General features: G+C 40.0%; 2 protein-coding genes across 2 annotated transcripts in view; both read right to left on the reverse strand.

The window, feature by feature from the left end:
• Positions 1-22,906, reverse strand: part of EYA2 (EYA transcriptional coactivator and phosphatase 2) — a 246,796-nt gene that overhangs the window by 157,176 nt on the left and 66,714 nt on the right. The gene's annotated exons all lie outside the window — the stretch shown is intronic.
• Positions 579-1,061, reverse strand: LOC118844893 (40S ribosomal protein S23). The gene has a single exon (XM_036752906.1). The coding sequence runs from the start codon at positions 1,033-1,035 to the stop codon at positions 604-606; it is 432 nt and encodes a 143-aa protein (XP_036608801.1). The 5' UTR covers positions 1,036-1,061; the 3' UTR covers positions 579-603.

Consider the following 22,906-nt stretch of genomic DNA (forward strand, 5'->3'; position numbering starts at 1 on the left):
TCTTCAATGTAATGAATAACTCTGACTCCAAAGGACCAATAACTAAACATATTTCCTAGCTCTTTATAAAAAAAATCATGTACTAGAGGTACAAAATGAGACCATTTTTAGATAAGTTCAGCATGTGGGTTTGTGTTGCTTAACTGTGTTAGCTTGTTATAATGGAGGTTTTTGGAGGGCATTTTTTTTGTGAGGCTTTTTGGTTGAGAGTGATGGTGACAATGGTGATATGGATTTTCCTCTCCTTCCAAAAGAAAAAAATCCAATGTGTTTTTTGTTTTATTACATTTTTTCAATGAATGGAAATTTATTTTTCTTCTTCCCACTCCTTCCTCTACTGGGGGAAAAAAGAAAATATAATTGGTTCTCTTTGTAATCTTATGTATTTTATGCATTAAAGAAAACCAAACAAACCACACCACCATTATTCTGAGAAGGGATCCATAGCATTAACTAAACTGCCAAAGGGGTCCATGATACGAAAAAATGTTAAGAATCCCTGGTCTAGAGCTTTCTTTTTTCTTTTTTTTTTTTTTTTTTTTTTTTTTTTTTTTTTTTTTTTACATGAAAACTTTTTACTATGACAAAGACATCATACAATTTTTATGATCTTGGTCTTTCCTTCTTGCCTTTGTACAAGGCCAGAAGAGAAACATTTGCAACTTTCACAACCTTGAATCGGACTCCAGGAATATCACCAACAGCATGACCTTTTCGACCAAATCCAGCAACCAAAACTTCATCATTTTCCTCAATAAAGTTCAAGCAGCCATCATTGGGAACAAAGGCAGTGATTTTTTTGCCATTCTTAATCAGCTGGACTCTCACACACTTCCTGATGGCAGAGTTGGGCTGTTTGGCTTCCACACCAACTTTTTCCAAGACAATCCCTTTGGCATGAGATGCTCCTCCAAACGGGTTGGCCTTCAAGGCAGTGCCCAAATGAGCTTTCTTGTATTGTTTGTCATGCCACTTTTGGTCTCTCCTGTGGCTTCGGAGTTTTCGAGCAGTACGAAGACCACGGCACTTACCCATGCTGCCGCCGTCCGGGCCGAGAGAAAAGAGAGCAGAGTTTTCTTTTTTCTGCTTTGTCTCTCCCTAGTTTTGATATCAAGTCAATTTTTGTATCATAGAAAACAATTTGATAGGCTCCCTCCTTTTACTATTTTTGTAAACAGTTTACAGACTATTTGAATTGTTTTTTGAATATTTGATGAAATTCACTTATAAATCCTTCTGGCCTTTGTTTTTTCCCCCTTTAGGGGTTAATTTACGGCTTTTTCAGAGATTCTGTTATTTACATGCTCTACTTTTCCATCTAATCTGAATATTTTATATTTTTGCAAATATAATATAGCTAGCATTTGTATAGTGCTGTGGGGTTTGCAAAGTGCTGTACATATGCTATCACATTTAATATTCATCCATTTCATTCACTGTCAATTTTGCTGACATAAACTGAACAAAACAGTTTCTAGTAATTTTCTTTACTTGGTCTTCATTTATTGCAATTTCTTTTTCCCTTTTTACATCAGTAATTTGGTTTTCCTCTATTTAAAAAGTCAGATTAGCTAATAGCTAATAGCTCATTATTTTATTAATGTTTTTTTAAAAAAACTTTAATTTTATTTATCAGTTTTTGCCTTTAATTTTGTTGATAGCTTCTTTGACTTTCAGGATTTTTTGTGATTAACTGGATTTTCTTGGTATGCTGGTTTTCTCTTTTGTTCTTAATTCATTATTTGTCCTTTCTTTTGTTGGTAAAAAAAATATTTATGGATCTAAATTCTCCCCAAGGACTGCATTTGCTATATCCCCAATTTTTGGTATTATTATTTTTTCTTTAATGAAATCATCTAGTGTTTCTATGATTAAGTAAATAACCTATCAAGTCTTTAGGATTAAATTATTTAGTTTCCATTTAGGTTTTAGTCTTTTCTTCAAAGGTCCTTTATTGATTATATTTATTGTATTATGGTCAATAAAGGATATGTTAAATATTTCCTTTTCGTATTTTTAATGAAGCTTATATGCACTAGGTACATAGTTGATTTTTATAAAGGTGTCACAGGAAACTATGATAGAGGTATATTCCTATAAATTCCCATTCAGTAATCACCAGATTTAATAATTCTAATGTTCTATTCAGGGCCTTCACTTTTTTCTTATCTTTTTGTTAGATTAGTCTGGGTATGAGGGGAGTACATCAAGATCCCCAACTATTATAGCTTTGCTGTGTATTTCTACCTATAATTTGATTAGTTATTCCTTTAAGTAAACGCTATTGATTTCTCTTAAGTACTTAGATGCTATGCCAGTGCATAAAAAAGTATTGCTGTTATTTTATTTTCTGTGGTACCTTAAAGCATAATGTAGTTTCTTTGTTTATCTCTTTTAACCACATCTATTTTCACTGTTGCCTTGTAAGAGATAACAATTGTTAACACTTTTTTTTTAGTTCATATGAAGCACAATAAATTCTTCTCTAACCCCTTATTTTAACTCCATTTGAATCTTTGTTTCACGTATATGTCTTATAAACAATATATTGTTGGATTCTGCTTTCCAACCCAATCTGCTATCCTTTTCCATTCAATGGGTGAGTTCACTTTATTCACATACACAGTTATGCTTTTTAATGATGTATTTCTCTCCATTATAGCCTATTATACTTTTTCTACTTTTTATGTCCCACCCCTCTCTTTATGGAGATGAAAGTAAGTTTAAGAGAAGGAACATGTTCAGTGCTAACGATCTATAATCAAAGCAATCTGTTTCCACTCCACCATCCCTCTTTCTCTTTGCCTTGCCTTAACACAGATCTCTGGTTCTTACACTTTATTTCTTTCCTCTTAATTCCCCCTTTGTAATCCATATTGAAGTTTTGTTTCCCTCCCTGACTCTAGCTTCCTACTCAATCCTCTCCCTTCCTCTTCCCAATCCTTGCTGTATCCCTACTGAGTTTAATGTATTGTTATACCAAACTCTGCCTGTGTGCATTCAACTCTTCTTTGTTTGGTTCACATAAAAGTGAGGTTATGGATGCCCTTTCTTACTACCCCTTCTTCTGTGTTTGTATGCCTTAATGATGAGACATAGTTGGCTCCATTCCTTCTTCCTGATTTCTTTCCTCATGTATTCCTTTGCTCTTTGCTCTTAAGATTATCAAAATAGAACAAAGTCCCTCTGTTTGTCTTATTTAACTCCCTCTGTGACCCTTGAAGATATTAGAATTTTGAAGGGACTCTGTCTGTTCTCTTATTACTAGAAAGTAAGTACTTCACCATTGTTTAGCTCCTTCCAATTGCTTAATTGTATTTACCTTTTTAAGTTTCTCTTGACTCCTAGTTTACAACTCAAAGTTTTTCTCAGCTCTAGTATTTTCCTGAGGGGTGCTTGAATGTCCTCTTCCATTAAAGACCCATTTCTGCCCTTGCAGAATTATACTCAGTCTTGCAGGGTAAGTTATTTTGGGTTGAAAGCTTTTATTGTTTACCTTTTGGAATATATATTCCAAGATTTTCTCTTCTTTATCATTGCTGCCAAATCTTGAGTGAATCTAACTGGTTCCTTTCTTTGAACTCTTTTATGGTGGCTTAAAGTATTATTTTCTTTAGCTGGAAACTCTGGATTTTAGCTACATTTTTTTCCTTTAATTTTGTCCTAGTATTTCTTTTCTCATGGAGCGACTGAGTTTAATTTTCATGGAGTTTATTATTTGGGTAAGGCCTTCCACCTTTTGCTCTAAGTTATTCTTTTATTTTTTCCTTCAAAGCTCTTATTTCACTACTTATCTCTCACTTCATTTCTTTCAGGTATTCTTGTAGTACTTGTAGCTAAGCCATTCCTCCCCAGGCCCTACCCCTGAGGTGGTCAGGCCCTGTGTTCCTTTAGCCTTGATTTCCTACACTCCTGCCCCACAGGCTTTTTACTTACTGTGACATGTCTTCAGTTAAGAGGAATGACATGGCTTCATTGTTCCTGTCCATGGTTCTGCTACTGGTTTCTATCTACACTTCTCTCCCCACTCCCACCCAGACCCCTCCCCCTAATTGAAGCACTTCTCTGGACTTCAATTCCCAGCTCCTCCAAAGCAAGGGAGCTGCTGCTGTCAGCCCTTTCATCTGAATTTCACTGGTTTTCCTAGTGGGACTCAACATTTCTAATACTCATGGCTTCTGGGTATCTTCCTGGGCTAGATGAAGGAGTTTACTGATATTTCTCTCTGGATTTCTTGACCATTATTTAATCTTGTGCTTCTTTTGGGTTATTGCTGGAGTATATGTAATAATCAAATTGTCTACTTTACTCATGTAGCTACACGCTGTATCTTACCAGTAGAGTACCCTCCTTGAAGGGCCCCTTTCACTTTTATCTTTGCATCTGCAGTGCCTTACACATGGCTGGCAGTGAATAAATGTTTGCTGAGTTTTTAACATCAAATCCAGTGCTTTTTCTACTGCCTTGCTCTACTGCCTACTATCATACTGCCCTTCTTATAACATGCTGTCTTATAACTAAAGTAAGAAAATGAAATGCATGGAAATCAGTCTTATACAAATTCCAATGCAACACCATTTAGTCTTTGGCCATGCTTATGTTAACAAAAACATTGCATCTCATTTTCAAATGAAAAGCAAGAAATGTCCTGGCAGGATCCTGACTGACCTAACTGTTCTTCCATGCTATACAATCTACTAATATAACACATTTTAGACACAATAACCACATCTGTTTTGTCACAAGGAGAACTGGGTAAAAAGAGCATCAGGGCAGATTCATCACCATCACTGTTGGAAAAAAAAGACTCAAAGAATATGTCTTATGAAAGGTAGATCAGTAGGCTCATTTTTTAATAGAGATGCCATGTGGTATAGTTAAAGAAAAAGAAAAAGCAGTAGACCAGTAGTTAGACACAGATTCTAATCCTAGCTGTCACCAACTTAAATGTGTAGCCTTGTATAGAGGCAGGTCAAAAACTGAGAAGGTTTATTGGCCTATTTGTTTGTAATATAGGCAGGGATAGTACAGTGGAAGACATGTTGGATTTGGAATTTCTAACCCTAAATCAGAGTAACATCTCTGGCCTTAAGAAGCAGAATTACAGATTGAAAATTTAATTAAGCCTAAGGCCATTAGTTAGCTGTAGGTACTCTTTGTTCCAAAGAGCTTGATCCCTGGGACAAGGAATTCTTTTTTGTAGAGGAAAAAACGATTTTAAAGAAGGCTTGGAAAGACAGGCAGACTCCTTTATCTTGTCCCCCACCCCTTTTTAAGGGAGAAAAGTCACTGAAGTCTTCCTGTTTAATGAATGAGTAGACCCATCAGATCCACCTCGACTGGGTATGAGGTCTCTTCCTCTTTCTAAAAAGAGCTGTTGTCAAAAACTTTAGGACTTTAAGTTAAAAAAAAAACAACACCAGAGGTCATCAATGAAGAAGAGAAAACACTTCAGTTAAGGACTGGCAGTGAGCTGGGATCAATCGGGCAATGCTAAGCACCAATATGCATCTGGACACCAAGGAGCAAGAGCTGACAGAACCTGCAGGTCATTCATACCAGTCAAGTGAGGAGCAGGTCCAGCTGAGTAAGCGTGATGACCCATTAGAAATGAGACAATGTGCACAACCCCATCACACACCTTCCCTGCAGGTCTATCCCCATCATTCAGGTTTTCCGTCTGGTCTGCTTTTCCTACTACGTTTGTGGAAGAATGTGTTTATGAATGAGGGAAATGTCTCATTGCCAGTTTTCTTATTACGCAACTTCACTAAATGCCTTTGATTTGAATTGTGTCCTTTGACCATCTAGTAAATGTAAGTATATCAGACTGTGAGGAATGCTTTTGAGTAGATATGAATGCACAAAGTACACTGAACCTAGGATAATCCTGTTCATAGGATTCACCTGTGAGTTTGGGTGCCTTGAGGTGCTACATAGATAATAAGGACAGGAATTTAGAACAGAGAACTGAGCTAAAAGGCTATAGCTTCTCACCACTGTTCTGCTTTTTTTGGTTGTTCTTAATGCTGTCTCCCCTTCTTTGAATAGGAGATCCAGAGGATCTTGAGGCTATGGGAAATATGCATTATCTGAGACCCTGGCACATCTTGCGGTGTGTATTTGGCATAACCTTCTCCTCCTTCCAAAAACTGAGATCTGAGGGCAGAGGATCCCTGTAAGGGGCTAAAGCAGAAACTACAAGGAATTTCTAACCCTATGTCAATTCCTTGTCTGGGACAAGGGACAACATTCAGTCCCTGATGTAGTAGGGGTTCAAGCAACTTAAGTGCATATGGACCCTACCATGCTAGCTGGCTCTTCTGTGCTCTAAAACAGTGCTGTCAAACTCAAATAAAAATAAGCAGGCACACTGACTCAGAGAACCACAGTTTAACATGATGTATCTTTTACTGTATTTTTATTTATCTTGTTACATATTTCCTAATTACATTTTAATCTGGTTCAGTGGCCAGCACTCACAGGCAGGGAACCTGTGACCAAGTACTTGATACCTCTGTCCTAAAAGACCTTTGCCCCTCGGAGTATGAGAAAGAGCACACAGCTAAGACTCTGGGAACTGAGAGATTCTTCTCTTTGTAGGCAAATGGCAGCTAAGTGTTTTCTTCTAATCTGACAACTAGGTGTGTATAGAAAGGCCTGCCTCTCTCACTGAGGGTCTGAACATTAAGCCCCAGGCTCTAAGCTGAAAGGAGATACAGAAAGGATACCTGCTCTTATGAGGGAATGAATGGGCTGTAGTTCAGTTGAGGATTCCAACTAAAACTAAAATTGGAAGAAGAAAAATGTTCAGTGACCACATGCTCAGGGAAGAAATGTCTACTAGTGACCATGATGAGTCTAGAGATGGGCCATCTAAATGTGACTACATATCACTTGAATGTGAGTGAGCAGACTCAGCAAAAGCAGCACAAGGTCCTGGGCTATCAGAGGCATGAGCTGGCCCCTCCACACAAGTTTTTTTTTAGATGTGTCTGCTATTCTCATTGGTGGTGTATGGGTATCGAAGGGAGAGTGTCTCTAGTTTATTGGAGAGACATGTTCTATCATTACTTTTTCTACTGTAGGACTTTGTTTTAACTAACTATATTGTCTAGCTAATTAGGAAAAGTAAACAGGCTAGAAAGGGTTTGAGAGCTATCCTTTCTTTTTGATTGAGATTTACATTGAATGTGGGGCACATTTTTGGGGGGTGGGAGGATATGCAAGAAGGGGCTGTCCCATGTGCTCGACCACTTCATCTCTCTGGGCCTCACTGCCCTCGTTTGTAAAATGAGAGGCTTGAACTAGGGGATCTCCGAGGCCCCTTCCTGCTCTAACATTCTGTGATTCTTATATATATACGAATCCATTTTATTATAGGCAGACAGGGTGATTTGTAATGGGTATCACCAGGAAGCCTTTGTTTCCTGTTGTGGCTTAAGGTGGAAAGCCAGGTTCTCCTAAAGTTTTGGGAAAGTTTTTTTTTTCCTCCCTTTCCTGTCATCATTTGTAGAAGAAGCAGGATTTGTTCTTTCCAAAAGGAGTGGGAGAAAGAAAACCTGTGAAAAGGTTTGAAAGAAGTCTGAAAACACGGAAGTCCCTTTTGAGCTGCCACTGGTCAAGGGGGAATATTTGAATTTCTTAAGTGGCAGAAGGCAGATTCTGTCCTCACATAGACTCTGAGTGCCTAACAATCTGTTCTGCATCATCACAAATACCCACAGACCCTGTGCTGTTTTAGGCTTGGGTGCAACAGAAGCTGAGAAGAAAGAATGAATTCAAAGGTCCCTGCACTCATTTTCTCTGGGCAGGCCCACCGAGCAGCTTGCACTGTGTATCAGGCTTGTCATCACCCCCATCCCCAGGGGCTATAGCATTAGGAGGACAGCCTCACTATGGGACTGGAGAGCAGTGTTCCAGAGAAGCAGTGGGGAAGGGAACCAGGGGATGACAGCTGGGGGGGAGGGGGGACAGAAAGGGGGGGAGAAGGGGACCAAGGCTGGAATACTTCAAAGGCTCCCACTGATGTGAATGGATCAAAAGCATATGGTGAGTCCAAACTAGAGCCCAGGCAGCTTTCCTTTACATTTACTTCTGAACATATTGTTCAGCTAACTCAGCTGTGGACAGCTCAGTGCTCAGAGATAAGCACAGCCCCATTCAGTAGTATAAAGGTAGCAGATGGCATGTCAGTGACTGTGGATTAATAGGACTTTAGATGGAACACACTCCGATCACCCTCCAAAGTGGCATGAAATTCAAACCTGCTGGTTTCGAATGGAAAGCAGAAACCTGGAGAGAAGGTGGCTGCAGTACAAGTCTTGAAATTTCAAGTCTCTTCCCTCTTACAAAATGTCCACATGTAATAAATTGCTGGTTGAAAATAGCAATGAAAGAATGAGGAAGACTTCCCTGGTCTCTCCTTCCCTTTCCCCTATCCCTTGATAATTACCTTCTTTTTCAGACCTCACACAGAACTATTTTGTAACTTTCTAGTGCTCTCATAATGTAATGTTGCATATTATAATAATCTGTATTGTACGTGGTTCCCCTGCTAGACAAAAGCCCCACGGGGGCAGGGATTGAGTTTTATGACTTCCTTAACACTAAACATAATATTGTGAACACAGTAAAATGTTTGTTGGTTGGTAACTGACGATGCTGGCCTTTGTATAGAAAGAGAATGTCACTGAATATGTTTCTCAGTGTAAGCCATCTCTAGACCACCAAACCAGGCCATACTTCGCATCCCATCTAGGTATCCACCAAGGCCTTTTTGATATCCATATATCCCTTACTCCTCTATCACTTGCAAATACTACCCTGTTCCTGCAAAGGGCTGTCAAAAGACTCTACCCTATGGATCAAACCATCATCCCTGTGACAGTCCCTTCTCTGGTTATCACTCCCCTATATGTGTTGTCTTCTCCTATTAGAAGCTAAGCCTCAGCTTTTTCCTCTGCAAAATACGATTAATACTTGTACTAACTACTTTAAAGAATTGTTATAAGAATTAGATAAATTAATATTAGAGTGTTACCTGGAAGGCAGAGAATGTTTCTTTGTATTTGTATTCTCAGTATTAGGCACAGTATCTGGCACACAGTAAGCATTTAAATATTTTTTCACTTATTCATAAAAATAGAAAAAAACTCGTTCTAAAATATGTGTGTGGGGGCCCTTGTTTTTTAATCAGTGGGGAAAGATTAATAGTAATAGCTGATAATAGATAACATTCATATAGCTCCTTGTGTGTGCCAGACATTGTGCTAAACACAATTATCTCATTTGATCCTTACAATAACCCCTGAATGGGAATTATCATTCCCATTTTATAGATAAAGAAACTGAAGCAAACAGAGGCTAAGTGATTTGCACAGGGTCACACGGCTAACAGGCGCTTGAGCCCCAACTTTAACATTCTCCTCATCTCCTCTTCTGACTCTTTCAAAGCCCACTTCCTCAAAGAAACTTTATTCAACTACTCCAAGCCACAGTGATCTGGGCCACGTCTGACCATCTATTGTGCTTGTTGGCTATAATCAAGCAAGCCGACCATCATTCTTATAGTACTTGTACCCAGCTCCATGATAGGCAGGCACTATGTGTTCTTATGGAGATAAGTCTAGTTGGGGAGATGAAACATTCACACGGGAACCAATCAGAGACAGCAGGATACAGGAAAAGGAGCCCTAGACTTGGACTAAAGGGATCTAAGTTCTAGTCCTGGTTTTGAAACTTATTAGTTGTGGGATCTTTTGGCAAATCATTTCTGCCTGAGCCTCAGCTTCTACCTCTGCAAAATAGGATTAATAAATGTATTGACTACCTAAGAGAATAGTTATAAGAATTAGATAAGTTAATAAAAATAAAGTGCTTTGCAAAACTTATGGAAATGCAAGGCATGACACCTGGAAAAATAATTTTAAAGCATAAAATAGTCTTGTAATTGGGAGTTGGCTAGGTGACGCAGTTGTTTTGTCCTTTGTTTTCAAAGACCAATGACATCACGGGGTTATGTCTTGACTAGTGGGTGAACTGGACTTAAGTGAGGCAGAGCTGCCCAAACTCAGCAGCCTCCCTCTCTCTTTCAGAGTCATCAAAGTTCAGTGGCAAAACAAAAATCAAGATGCAATGGCCTGGGATGCAGTGGATGACCTTTGATGCCTGACCAAACTCTATATACTTCACAGCGTCTGCTTCGGCTTCAGGGCTGCTGCAACAGATTGATCTCATCCCCCCCCCCCCATTCCACCAGCTGAAGTCTTCATGTGCTTGGGGTAGACATCCCCCACCCCAAATCACTGATGGGTCTCAGGTCTGTCGGTTACCCTCAACCTAGTTTATTCTGTTTGCTGTGATGGTTTACTGGGGTAAACTGGCCGCTGTGTGTGCTATAGTTTCTTGGAGCAACAGGTGAGATGAGTGCCAAGTTGACACCAAAGGTAGATGAGCAATCCTGAAAACGGCTTGGAAAGTTCTCACACCAGAGGTATTAGTCTTCCTTGAACATTCCAAGAGCACTGGGCTTGGAGTCAAGAAGTCCTGAGTTCAAATCTACTCTTAAGACATTTATTGGCTGTGTGACCCTAGGCAAGTCACTTAACCTTTCTGTGCCTCATTTTCCTCACCTGTAAACTGGAGATAATAATAGCACTTACCTTCTGGGGTTGTTATAAGGATAAAATGAGATAATATTGGCAAACTTTAAAATGCAACATAAACGCTATCATTATCAATACTACCAACTGACCCATTATTATTCTCATGGTTCAGCAGAAAAATATTGAAGAATTGGATCCAAATCCCAGTTCTGCTACTTACTACTACCTGTGTGACCTTAAGTCATTTCTGTGCTAATTTCCCTATCTGTGAAATGAAGAGGTTGAATTACCTGATCTCTAAAGTCCTTTCCAGTTCTATATCTGTGATATATATACACATGTAATATACATGTATGTATCTATGTACAACCACATATCATATATGATAGCTATATACATGAATATCCAATAGACATTCATTTATTAAGCAGGATTCTATGTGAGGCACTGGGAGACACAAAAGATGAAGGAGGCAGGGTTCTGCCTACATCTCCCAGCTTAGTAGGGGAGATCAGATATGGACATGCGTGATCAAACTGTAAAAGGCACTATAAATCCCATTGTGTTATTGTTTGGAGGATCTGCTATGAAATGAAAGGAAAAGAGGGACTACATAAAGAGCAGGAACCCAGGAAAGAGCCATAGGATTGTATATGTAGAGCCAGAGAGGACTTTAGGGGTCATAGCATCTAACCCCCTCATTTAACAGGAAGCTGTCACTGAGAGAATGACATGCCCAGGGTCACACAGCTAGTAATGTCTGAGGTGGTGCTGGAGCCCAAGCCTCACAGTATCCCAAGTCCACGACTGCATCCAGTAAACCAAGCTGCCTCTAGCTTTCCCTAATTGAAGGACCAAGATGGGAAAGACAAAAAAAAATTAGTGGACTCAGAAAGTTTCTGAGAGTTCTCAAAAACAAAACAGTAGGTTGGATCAATGACAGTTCCAACCTCGATGAAGGAGTAGCTTTCTTTCAATCTGATTTGGGGACCCTTCTACCAGTTCCTAAAAGTACTACATATAAGGCAAATATTTATTTTAAAAGTTACAATGGATTAAAACTCATCTGTGGAATTTCAAGACACGTTTTGAGTCAACTGGAAATGCTCTTCGGTATTTTCAAACCAGACTTAGTGATCGGTGCAATAGATCTCATGCTGAAACTCAACAGACATAGAGAACTGATTAAATCATTTCCATTCTTTCCTGCATAGAGTCATGGATTCAGAACAGGAAGGAACCAATGAGATCATTCACTTCTTCCATTTTACTTCTTCATTTCATAGATGATTAGACAGAAGCCTAGAGAGGTGGACAGAGGGCTTTATTTGGATACAGGAATACTTAAGTTCAAATCCTGCTCAAGATGCTCATTAGCTCATCGACCCCCCCCCCCCTAGTAAGTTACTTTAGTTCTCTGCACCTCAGTTTCCTTATCTGTAAAATGAAGGTAATAACAGTCTCTGCCTCAATGAGTCAATGTGTGGAGCAGAGGTAATCTATGTAAAGTATTTCATAAACCTTAAAGTGAAATCTAAAACTATCATTATCATCACAAAGAGTGAGAGAGTCGATAATCCTCTCTTTGGCTGAATGAGGGACACTCAGATTCCTCTCTCCAGATGAGATTATAGAGCACAGGTGAGCAAAGGAAGGGTCTAGTCACAATTCACAGGCTTTTCATTGCCTTAAGTTACAGAAACTGTAACTTTAGACAGAAGGAACATAAATCCACTTTACACACTGATGGAGCTTCATGCGCTCAGTGCTCCAACCTAATTGACGTACTTTCTGTTCCCTAAACGTGGCACTCTGTGCTCCATCTCTGCCTTTGTACATGCTCTGCATTATGCCTGGAATGTACTCTTTCCTCATCTGTGCTCTTTAAAATCTCTAGTTTCCATCAAGGTTAAGTTCACATATTCTCTCCGTTTCTCTCCCTTTCTTCCTCCCCACCTGTCTGTCTCTTTCCGTGTCTCTCTCTCTCTCTCTCTCTCTCTCTCTCTCTCCCCCCCCCCAAGTACTTGCATGATACAACATCAGTAGAGTATAAGCTCCTTGAAGACAGGGAGTGGTTTTGACTTTGATTCTCCAGTGGCCAGCACAACACCTTGCACAGAGATGCTCAGCAGATGCTGGCTGAATTGGAACAGACATATTTATTAAGAACCCACGAGCAAGACTTTGTACTGAGTGAGTCTTACACAAGAGCCCTACATGAAGAAAATGTGTCCAGTTATGACCCAAAGAGTAGGAAATGTACATAAATATAACTTCAATAATATATATTCCATTCCTTAAAACTGAAACACATTACCCTTTCTATTTGCTGAGCTCAAATCACTCATTTAAATATCAGTGACACAGCTGTCATTAATGTACTTGTGAACTCATTGGTCCCATCTTTCAGATAGGCAATTCTAGGATTAAGGAAATTAAATTAATTTGTCAAAAAGAAAGCCTATATATATTCTACTCTACTCTAGCTACATCATTCCAGCAAGTGGTCACCCAACCCCTGCCTGAAGTAGTATGGTGACAAGGAATTCATTACTTCATGAAGCTCTATTTGTCAGCAACACTAATTAATAGGCAGTATTATATAAAGAAAAGAGCTGCAGATTTGGACTCTGAAGATATGGATTTGAATCCTGACTCTGCTACTTATCACCTTTCTAGAACTCAGTTTTCTCATCTGTAAAATGGGGTAATTAGACGCTACGCTAAGGTCCCTTTCGGCTTGACAATCTACAGTGCTATTGAATTCTTCCTTTTGATGAGCTGAAATCTCTGCCCTTTCTTTCCTCCACCCCCACAATGTTCCCTTTCACTCACTCTGTATTAGAATCTAAAAACCTATTTCACAGTTTTCTTATATAAAATATATAAAATTTTATTAGTATAAACTCTGGCCAGGATTAAGAACTATAAATACTGAACAGCTAAGGTGTCATAGTAGATACAGTACCAGCCTGAGATAGGAAGACATGAGTTTGAATTCTACCTCAGATACTAGTTTTGTGACTCTGGGCAAGTCACTTAACCTAGGTCTGACTCAGTTATATCATCTGTAAAATGAATTTAAGAATAGCATCTTCCTTATAGGATTGTTGTGAGCATTAAAATACATACACTTATAGATATACATACATACACATATATCACTTTGTAAACCTTGAGGTGCTATGACAGTCTTCATGGTGATGCAATAATAAACCTCTTATCATCTCTACAATGCTCTGCTCATCTCCTCCTCCTCCTTACACACACATTTGCTCCAGGGCATTTCTTTTGGCAAGATGTTTATTCCAGCTTAGCTCTCAAAACTAATTTTATACTATGAGTGCAGATCCTCACTGAATTCTACTGTATACTGTCCACTACTGGCTTAAGTCACAGAAACATGAACCACTGCTTAGTGATGTGTTAAGCCTGGACCACCCATTCACTATTCCAGCTATTCTGGGGCTCAAGAAAAGATTCGAACTTTACTAGGGGTTTCACAGTTTAATTGTAGAAAAATAAAAGAAAAAATAAGAACTAGCCCCCAAATCCTCAACCAATGCCCTCTAACCACTACCCCTCCCTTCCATCAAAAAAAATCTCCCAATAAAACAGCTAACACATGGAATTGACTGAAGGCCGAGTGCCCACCCTTGCCGACGTCTGCAGTTCAAAGAGGAAAATCAAGCCTTCTAAGCTGTGGGAAGTTTCAAAGTAATGTTGTGAAAGAAGTGGGGCTCAAGTATGGGCTGAGAAACAAAATCTTCTTTGGTGCCAAAGGCATTTTAGCTTTGAGTTTATAGTCACGGTTCTTACCAGCAACACATCCTTCTTTGATGCTGCTGGTATGAAGGCTGTTCAGAACCACTCTGTTTTATGCTGCCGGTAGCTTCTCTCTCTTACCTGAACTGGAACCCATCTCCACTGACCTGGAACCAACTGTTAGAGCATGAGGAGCCTTGTTTGGAGTCACACAGAAGAAGGGACTTTCTGACAAGGGGGTGGGGTGGGGGTGAGATGGTTAGTGAAAGGGAGTTTGGAAACATAAGAGCCAGAAAAGAGTCTTTACTCTGCTCAAATCCCCATTAGTCACCGACACTGCTTGACTCCTGCCAAACTGAGAGAAGCAGATGTTTTAAAGAGAGACTCTTCCAGTGATTTATGTCCTTTAATTACATCATCGTTCTGAAAAAAAGTTGTTAGACATGGGGGGGATTTTAAATTTTTAAATTCCCCCCTCCCCCATAACACTGTTTTTATTTACATGGTGTCATAGTTAGGCTTTTATCTTTTGCAGTAACTTCTAAAAGAAAATGTTGTTTAAACTTTGAAAAAAATTGCTAATAATTTTGAAAATGCTCAAAGTGATAAAAAAATGAAAGTTGTCAAAGGTGGTGGAAAGAACAATGGATTTGGAGTCTGGGTCACAGTTTTGTCCCCTATAAATGATGGAGACAGACTAGATGATCTCTATATCTCTTGCAGCTCCTAGTACTATGAATTATGTAATATTCCTCTTCTTCTGACCTGTTACCCTACATGTCCTTCCCCAGAAGAGAGGGATATCACAATCAGACACTCCAAAGGGAAAGCCCTTTGGAAGGCTTCTAATATTTTCAAAATTATTGATAGATATCTAGTAGAGACATGTTCCAGACCGAACAACCCTACGGTGCATGTCTAACAGAAGTTATCCAACAGCTGTTGGATGGTTTGGAACAGCTGAAGTACTCCACATTTGACAGAAGAGAATGGCCAAACGGTAAGAAAGGGGCCAGTTTCAAGACTTTGCAGAGGTTCATACAGCACTCCACTCACTCACCCAGAGATTCAGTGACTACTCTGCTTCTACTTTCAAGTGCAGCATGGGGTGGGGTGGGGTGGGGGGATGAGACCAAGGAGCCTTGTTCCCACTGACCACAGAGCAAAACAGAAAAAGAAAAGTCAAGGCTACTGTGATAGAAAGTTATTCCTGGGCCAGGAGAATTTTTCCTCAATACAATTCCTGTGAGAAGAGTAAGTTTTAAGGATTTTCAGACCTAAAATAGACCAGTAGCCTTTTATGAGGGCTGTTGATACGGGGAGAGAGACTGAATGGCACACACTTTCTAAGAGAGATGATAAGATCCATATTGTTTTCCTTCCAAATAATTTAATATTAACCCCTTGAGTATTATCTTTGCTTTTGTGCCCCCAGTGCATATAGTGTCTGCCAAATATTAGGTGTTTATTAGCTCCTTAATTGCTGGGTAAAAGCAGAAATCATATTTTAATTACCTTTGTTTCACTCCCAAACTAGAGAGCTCTGCACATGGAAAGTGCTTATTAAATAATTGTTAAATGAATGGATGCTAGCCAGATCTTTTGACCTCGGACTATTTATCATTTTATAGCAAAGACTTGGATGAAGGTATAGATGACATGCTCCCCAGATTTTCAGAAGACACAGAACCAGCATGTGATGGCTGATACACTGGATGGCAATAAGGATGCAAAAAGTAGTTCCTCATTCCATATAATACCAGACTTCTTCAATGTGTTAATCAGTGGTACTGATTCCTCCCCCTTCCTCTTCTTCTTTCTTTAAAACAAATCCTTTGTTACAAAGGATGGCCCTTTGGGAGGGTAAAGAGATATAGGGTGAAATCTAGGTATGAAAAAGGTGTAATTATTTTAAAAATCTATTTAAAAAACCAGTTCCTCTAGAAAAGATCTTTGAGGTTTCATGGACAACAAACTCATTATGAGTCAAGCAGCACGATATGGAAAACAAGAAAGTTAAGGCAAAAAAGGAATTGCAGACAAGCAGGACAGTTTTGAAAGTGAGACATCAAATTTATTAGAAACTTCAGAAAAGTAAGCTCTACAAAACAGAGACTCACCATGGCGAATATATAATCCCCTTCTATTCTATTATGAATATTTAAATGAGTTTTTTTAGGTACTTGAGTACAGAATTTTAAAAGTGAATTTCGAAGCAAACTTAGGCTGCATTAAGATAGCCATTGCATTCAAGATGAGGCAGATGATTGATCCATTGTATTCTGCCCTGGCTAGACCACATCAAAATATGCATTTATGCACCTCTTTTTAGGAAGGATACTCATAAGTTGGAGAGAATTCAGAGGGCAATCAGGATAATGAAGAGCTTCACGTTTATTCCTTATAAAGATTGGTTGAAGGAAGCAAAGATGATTAGCCTGGAGAGAAGAACACAATGGGGGTGGGGAGAGGATTGGAATATGATAACTGTCTCATGACTATTGGAAGGGCTGTCATATAGAAAAGGGATTGAACTTGTTCTACATAGCCCCAGAGGGAAAAACAAGAGAATAAGGGGAACAAGTTGCAAAGAGAAACATTTAGACTTGACATAAGAAAAGACTTCTTAACAATCAAGGCTATCCAAAAGCAGAACGGCTGACTGGGGAAATCGTAGGTTTCACCTCACTGGAAATCTTCAAGCAAAGGCCGAGTCATCATTTATTAGGTCTATTGTAGAACAGATACTTGCTCAGATATGGCTTATATTAGATGGCCTCTGAGGTGCCCTCTACCTCCTAGGTTCTATGGTTGGACCTGTGTTGCACCCAAATCCATTTGTAACCATAAAATCCCAAAGTTGAAAGAGACTCTAGGAAACTTCCTATCTAGATTCAGGAAGATATGAGTTGAAATCTTGCCTCAAACACTGTGTCACTTAATCTCTCTGTTTCCTTATCTGTAAAAAGGAGATAATGATAGCACCTTTCTCCTAGGGTTTTTGTGGGGAGCAAATGAGATAACTTAAGTGCAGGACTTTGCAGATCTTAAAATGCTATCTAAATGCCAATTGTGGTTATTATGTAGTCCAACTTCTTCTCCAATACATGAATCTCTTCCAAAGTATCTCTAATACAACCTATATTTAGCGGAGGCTTGCTGATAACCAGACAGTTACTTGTTTATTTAGCCTTTGCTTAAACACCTCTAGTGAACAAGACTCTTCTATTATTTGTCAACTCTGATTATTAAAAAAGTTCTTTCTCACCTCTACCCCCCTAAAACTTTTTTTACCCATTCATCGGGCCTACTTCTGCCAAACAAAATAAGTATTTAATAAAGAATCATGCGATAAAAAGGTTTTATTATATAAGCCTGACCTGACTAAAGTAATTCTGCAAAAATAAGGTGAAATGTTACAGGGGACAGTTCATTCCAAAGGAACCAAGTTTATGCATATGTGCCATAATAATCACACCTACCTCATGTGGTTGTCACGAGGTTCAAGTGAGACCAAATAAGGAAAGTACCCTGCAAACACATAAATGTTAACTTTTTTCTGTTATTTTTATTGTTGCTGTTATGGTGGTTGGCTTTCATGGCTGAGGAGTTAGGGTGGCATCATCAGGGGAGAACCACGATCAGCAGCTCTGTGTACTTAGAAGCCCACCTCATTGAACTCCAGGGACTGAGGGAGAATCCCAGAGCAGCTGGGAAGTCCAACAAGAAGGAGTCTGCACCTGTGTCATTCCACTCCAAGCCAAATAATCCTTGGTCACAGAGAGATACATACACGGAACTGGCGTTCCCTGCCGAAGCACTGACACATAGGGCCTATTGTGGGGGTTGAGGCAAAGAGTGGGCTGTGGTTAGCAGCCCCAGGGGTCTTTATCCATGTGAGGACAATGAGTCAGAATCCAACTACCTGTGCCACCTCCTCTGAGTTGTAGATGTGGTCCTGGTGGAGCTTCTTTGTCCCATTTTTCTTCAGGTCAACCAAAGGGTAAAGGGTGAGTAGGAAAAATAAGAGGTTAATAATTCAGGAGGTCAGGAGACAAATTATGGCAGTGAGGACTCTATTTTAAAACCAGCCAAGGCAGTAAATTTAACTTTACATTTGTAACTCATGTGCAAAGTTTGGAAGCCTGCAAGTTATGCCCCAGAAAAATACAGACGTCTGGCTGGAGAATATTTGGCAAAATGGGCAAGAGTTAATAAGCACAAAATTACAGTATTTGCCTTACTTGTAAATTGTGTGTGCTGCTGGCATCACAGGCAAGTGGGCTGCCACATTTCTGGAGTGTGTCTGCCAGCCAGCCTTCTAAGACTCCTATGTCTCTAAATTACTTGCCATTATCAGGGCATGCCTGGTATGGGGGGGCATCCCCAACCAACCTTCTCTCATGTGCCTCATTGGCAAGTGACAACAACTGTGTCATAGATAAAATCTGAAAAGCCCCTAGAATCTTGCAATTTCTCCTGTTATTCAGTGGTCACAATCATGGGTGAAATCTCTCAGTCAACAAATATCTGAATGCCTTCTACCATAAGTGGCTGTTTTCTTGAATGCTTTACTGCTTAAGAAGCACTTTCTTTATAACAACCTCGAGACTACAAGCAGCTAGATGGTGCATTGAATAGAGTGCCAGGCTTGGAGTCAGGAGGACCTAACTTCAAAACCTGCATTTACTAGCTGGATGACCCTCAGCAAGTCACTTTACAACTCTGTTTGCCAAAATTTCCTGAACTGTAAAATAAAGATAAACACCACCACCTACTTCATTGGATTGTTGTGATGATAAAATGAGATAATATTTGTACTTAGCACAGCACCTGGCATATAGTGAGTGCTATATAAATGCTTCCTCCCCTCCCCCATCTTCCCAATATTATTCCCAGGTTACAGATGAGGAAACTGAGGCTCAGAGGGGTTAAGTGGTTTTCTTATTGGTACATGGCTAGCAAGTGTTGGGGCTGGGATTTAAACCAGCCCGGATCTACTAACTCCAAATTCTATCACCTTGTGCACAGTTTTGTGCTAGACAACACAGGTGAAACAAATATACATGCCCTCAAGGAGCTTAAAATCAAACCGGAAGCTCAGAAAGCAAACACAAGGACACTCCTGCAGCGCTCAGACTAGGAGATTTTGCTGTCGTTTAGTCATTTCTGTTTTGTCCAACTCTTTGCGATCCTATTTGGAGTTTTCTTGGCAGATGAGGAAACTGAAGCAAAGAGAGTTAAATGACTTGCCCAGGGTCATACAGCTAGTGTCATAGGCTGGATTTGAACTCAGGTCTTCCTGACTCCAGGCCTGGTGCTTTATACACTGAACTACCTAGCTGCCCTATTCCAGTGGCTCTCTGATAACACTGATATAGATGTCCCTCTGAGGAGGCTTGCCCTTTGTGGTTGACTATTGCCCACATCTTCTTAGAAACCCACTACGAGGCATTCATCAAATGCACTGGGGGGGGGGGGCTTTCCTCTCAATTTCTTGACACTAGGTAGATACCAATGGAGCACACAAACTGTCCCATTGGTTATCCCCCTCACTCTTGTTATGAGCCTAGTCCATCTATTTTTGGTGGGAGAGGGTCAAACATTACAAAAAGGTTTGCAAAAGCCTTGGGTAAAGGAAAAGTACAGAGATTATGACAGCTACATCAACAGGGATCTCTCCCCTTTCTGAGAATTTATAGCCCTTATAGCCTATGACATTCATTTAGCACTTAGTAGAAATTGGCTGGTGGTATAGAACTTCTACACACACACACACACACACACACACACACACACACACACACACACACACACACATTCTGTGTTCATAATTGAGTGATTTTTCACCCTGCATCTCTTTCATCCACTATCACAGACTTGTACACTGGATTTGAACCAAACCTTCAAGAAACATGGTGATGACAAAGACTAAGAAGGAAAGAAAGCTCCTGAAGGGCAGGAACCGTCTATTCTTCTGCTTGTATCTGTATTCCTAGAACTTGGCACAGTGGTGTTTGACACAAAGTATGTGCCTCATAAACAGCAGCTGACTTGTTAGGTCTCTTGATTACAAGTTTAAAACACTGCATATGTCAATTTGTCTCTTAATTAATCAATAATCATTTATTAAGCACCTATTACATGCCAGGCACTGTGTTAAGCCCTGGGGATATAAATGGAGGCAAAAGATAGTTCCTGCCTTCAAGGAGCTCACAAGCTAATGGGGGAGACCACATGCAAACAAATATAGACAACGCAAGCTATATACAGGACAAAAAGGAAATAATTAACAGAGGGAAGGCACTAGATTTAAGAGGGGTTGGGAAAGGCTTCCAGTAAAAGATGGGATTTTAGTTGGAATTTAAACAAATCCAGGGAGGCCAGTAGGCATACATGAGAGAGAACATTCCAGACATGGGGGACAGCCAGAGAAAATGCCCAGAGCCAAAGGATGGAATGTTTTGTTCCTGGAACATGCAGGAGGCCAGCATTGCTGGATCAAAGGGCATGTGTCAGGGAGCAAGATGTAAGAAGACTAGAGAGGTAGGACAGGACTAGGTTATTAAGCCAAACAGAGGATTTTATATTTGATCCCGGAGGTGATAGGGAGCCACTGATATTTACTTATTGGGTGGTAATGGTGGCAGTGCCACAATCAGACCAATTAATTCTCAGGATAGCAAACATGATTAAAAAAATCCTATACTACCATCAGAATAGCCCGCAAACCCAGAAGGCTTAGTGAGTTCTGCTACTCCCACATTGTCTAAGGATATAGAAAGACCCTTCACCTGCTCAGAAGCTGACTCACAGTTCTGAACCTTGCAGGGGCAGGAGGGGTCAGGTGCTAGGGGGGGAAAGGAAACTGCTTTTCAGAATAACTTTCTTTCAGACAGTGATGATACAAATAATTCACAAAAGATTTAAAATAAAAAGCTATATGATGAAGAAGTCCTTAATTCCACACAGAGCTGATGTAATCCCAGAGCTCCTGCCAACTTCAAAGTGAGCTCAGGGCTTACTTGGGGACTGTGGAGAGAAAACAAGCCACTCCAAACTTCTGGCATTAAGTAAATGAACTAGCAGGAGACAGTGAGCAAGTGAGTGAGACATACAGGGAGGGTAAAAGCATCACACACACACACACACACACACACACACACACACACACACACACAGATATGGGCAAAGAGAGACAGAGAAAGCAATAGAGAGAAAGGGAGACATAATGAGGCAGGGAATGAGAGACAGTGAGTCAGAGAGGCAGCAACATATAAAGAACCCTGACTCTGGAGTCAGAGGTTCTGGGCTCACATCCTTCCTCTGAAGTTTTCTAACTGTATGACCTCGGGCAAGTCAATTTCCCTGGACCTTGTTTTCTTTACCTGTAAAATGAATAGGATGGCTTCTCCCAGCTCTGGATCTATGCAAAGACAGAGAAAGACATACAGAGAAGAAAATCTAAGATACAAACAAGTACGTGTACGTACACACACACACACACACACACTGATAGTAGAGGGGAAATGAATGAACCAGACCTCTGATTCAGCAGGTCCTATCCAACTGGGCTCTGGTTTGTGAGGTCACATGTATTTGATTTTTGCACTATTTGAGGTTATAATTATGTAAAATATGGTAATGAATTCCATCTCTATGGAAATATGCAGTGCAAATTTGAATAATGGGATTACTGAGATTAATGAGATTCACACTAATTAGAACTTAGCTATACTTTCCCTCAAAGTAGGACTCACTGATGGGAGTAGGGAAGAAGGAGGAAAAAAATAAAGGAAGCTGGAGGAAAGTAAAGAAGTGAAGTTTGGATGGAATCAACAAAGTTCTAACAGACAATGAATACAATAACTCAATTATTGTACAGTAGAGCTGAGGATTTTACGGTACACAGCCACAGAGGCTTAATGTGATTAAGGAGGTATGGTAGGTCTTTGAGGTAGAGGAAGACACATACCTGTTCCACCTAACTCCCCTCTGGCCACACACCCTGCCAGGGAGCACAATACAATGTAACTCACAAGTTGCTTACAAAATGTATTTGTTGGCTAAATTGCCCAGAGAATAAGGTCCAAACTCCCTGGGCTGGCATTCAAGGCCCTCCGCAAACTGATTCCAGTCATTCCAGCTTTTTTGCACACAATTTCCCTTCACACCCCTCCAGCCAGAGTTCAACTGCCCACCATTCCCTGAACGCACCTGGATCTGTCCTGCTGCCTCCTGTGCTCTTGCTGTTTGTCTGCAGAGAGTGATCTTGTGCCCATCTCAGGCTGTTGAATTCCTCACTATCATTCAAATCTGGCTCAAAATGCCACTTTCCCAGGAGACTTTTCCTAATTCCTTTCTATAACCTCAGGCTGAAGCGATCAATCTCTCTTTACTATTAACTCCCAAAGTGCTTTTTTTTGGTGAGAGGTAGCATTGCTCAGTGGATTTAAGAGCTGAACTTAGAGTCAGGAAGACTGACCTTGGGTTCAAATTCTTCCTCTGATCCTTAATAGCAATGTTGATAATGG

This window comes from Trichosurus vulpecula, chromosome 3, assembly GCF_011100635.1.
Source record: "Trichosurus vulpecula isolate mTriVul1 chromosome 3, mTriVul1.pri, whole genome shotgun sequence".
NCBI classification, from domain to species: Eukaryota; Metazoa; Chordata; class Mammalia; order Diprotodontia; family Phalangeridae; genus Trichosurus; species Trichosurus vulpecula.

Coding starts and splice junctions, on each gene's coding strand:
- LOC118844893 (XM_036752906.1), bottom strand. CDS start 1,035: ATGGGTAAGTGCCGTGGTCTTCGTACTGCTCGAAAACTCCGAAGCCAC.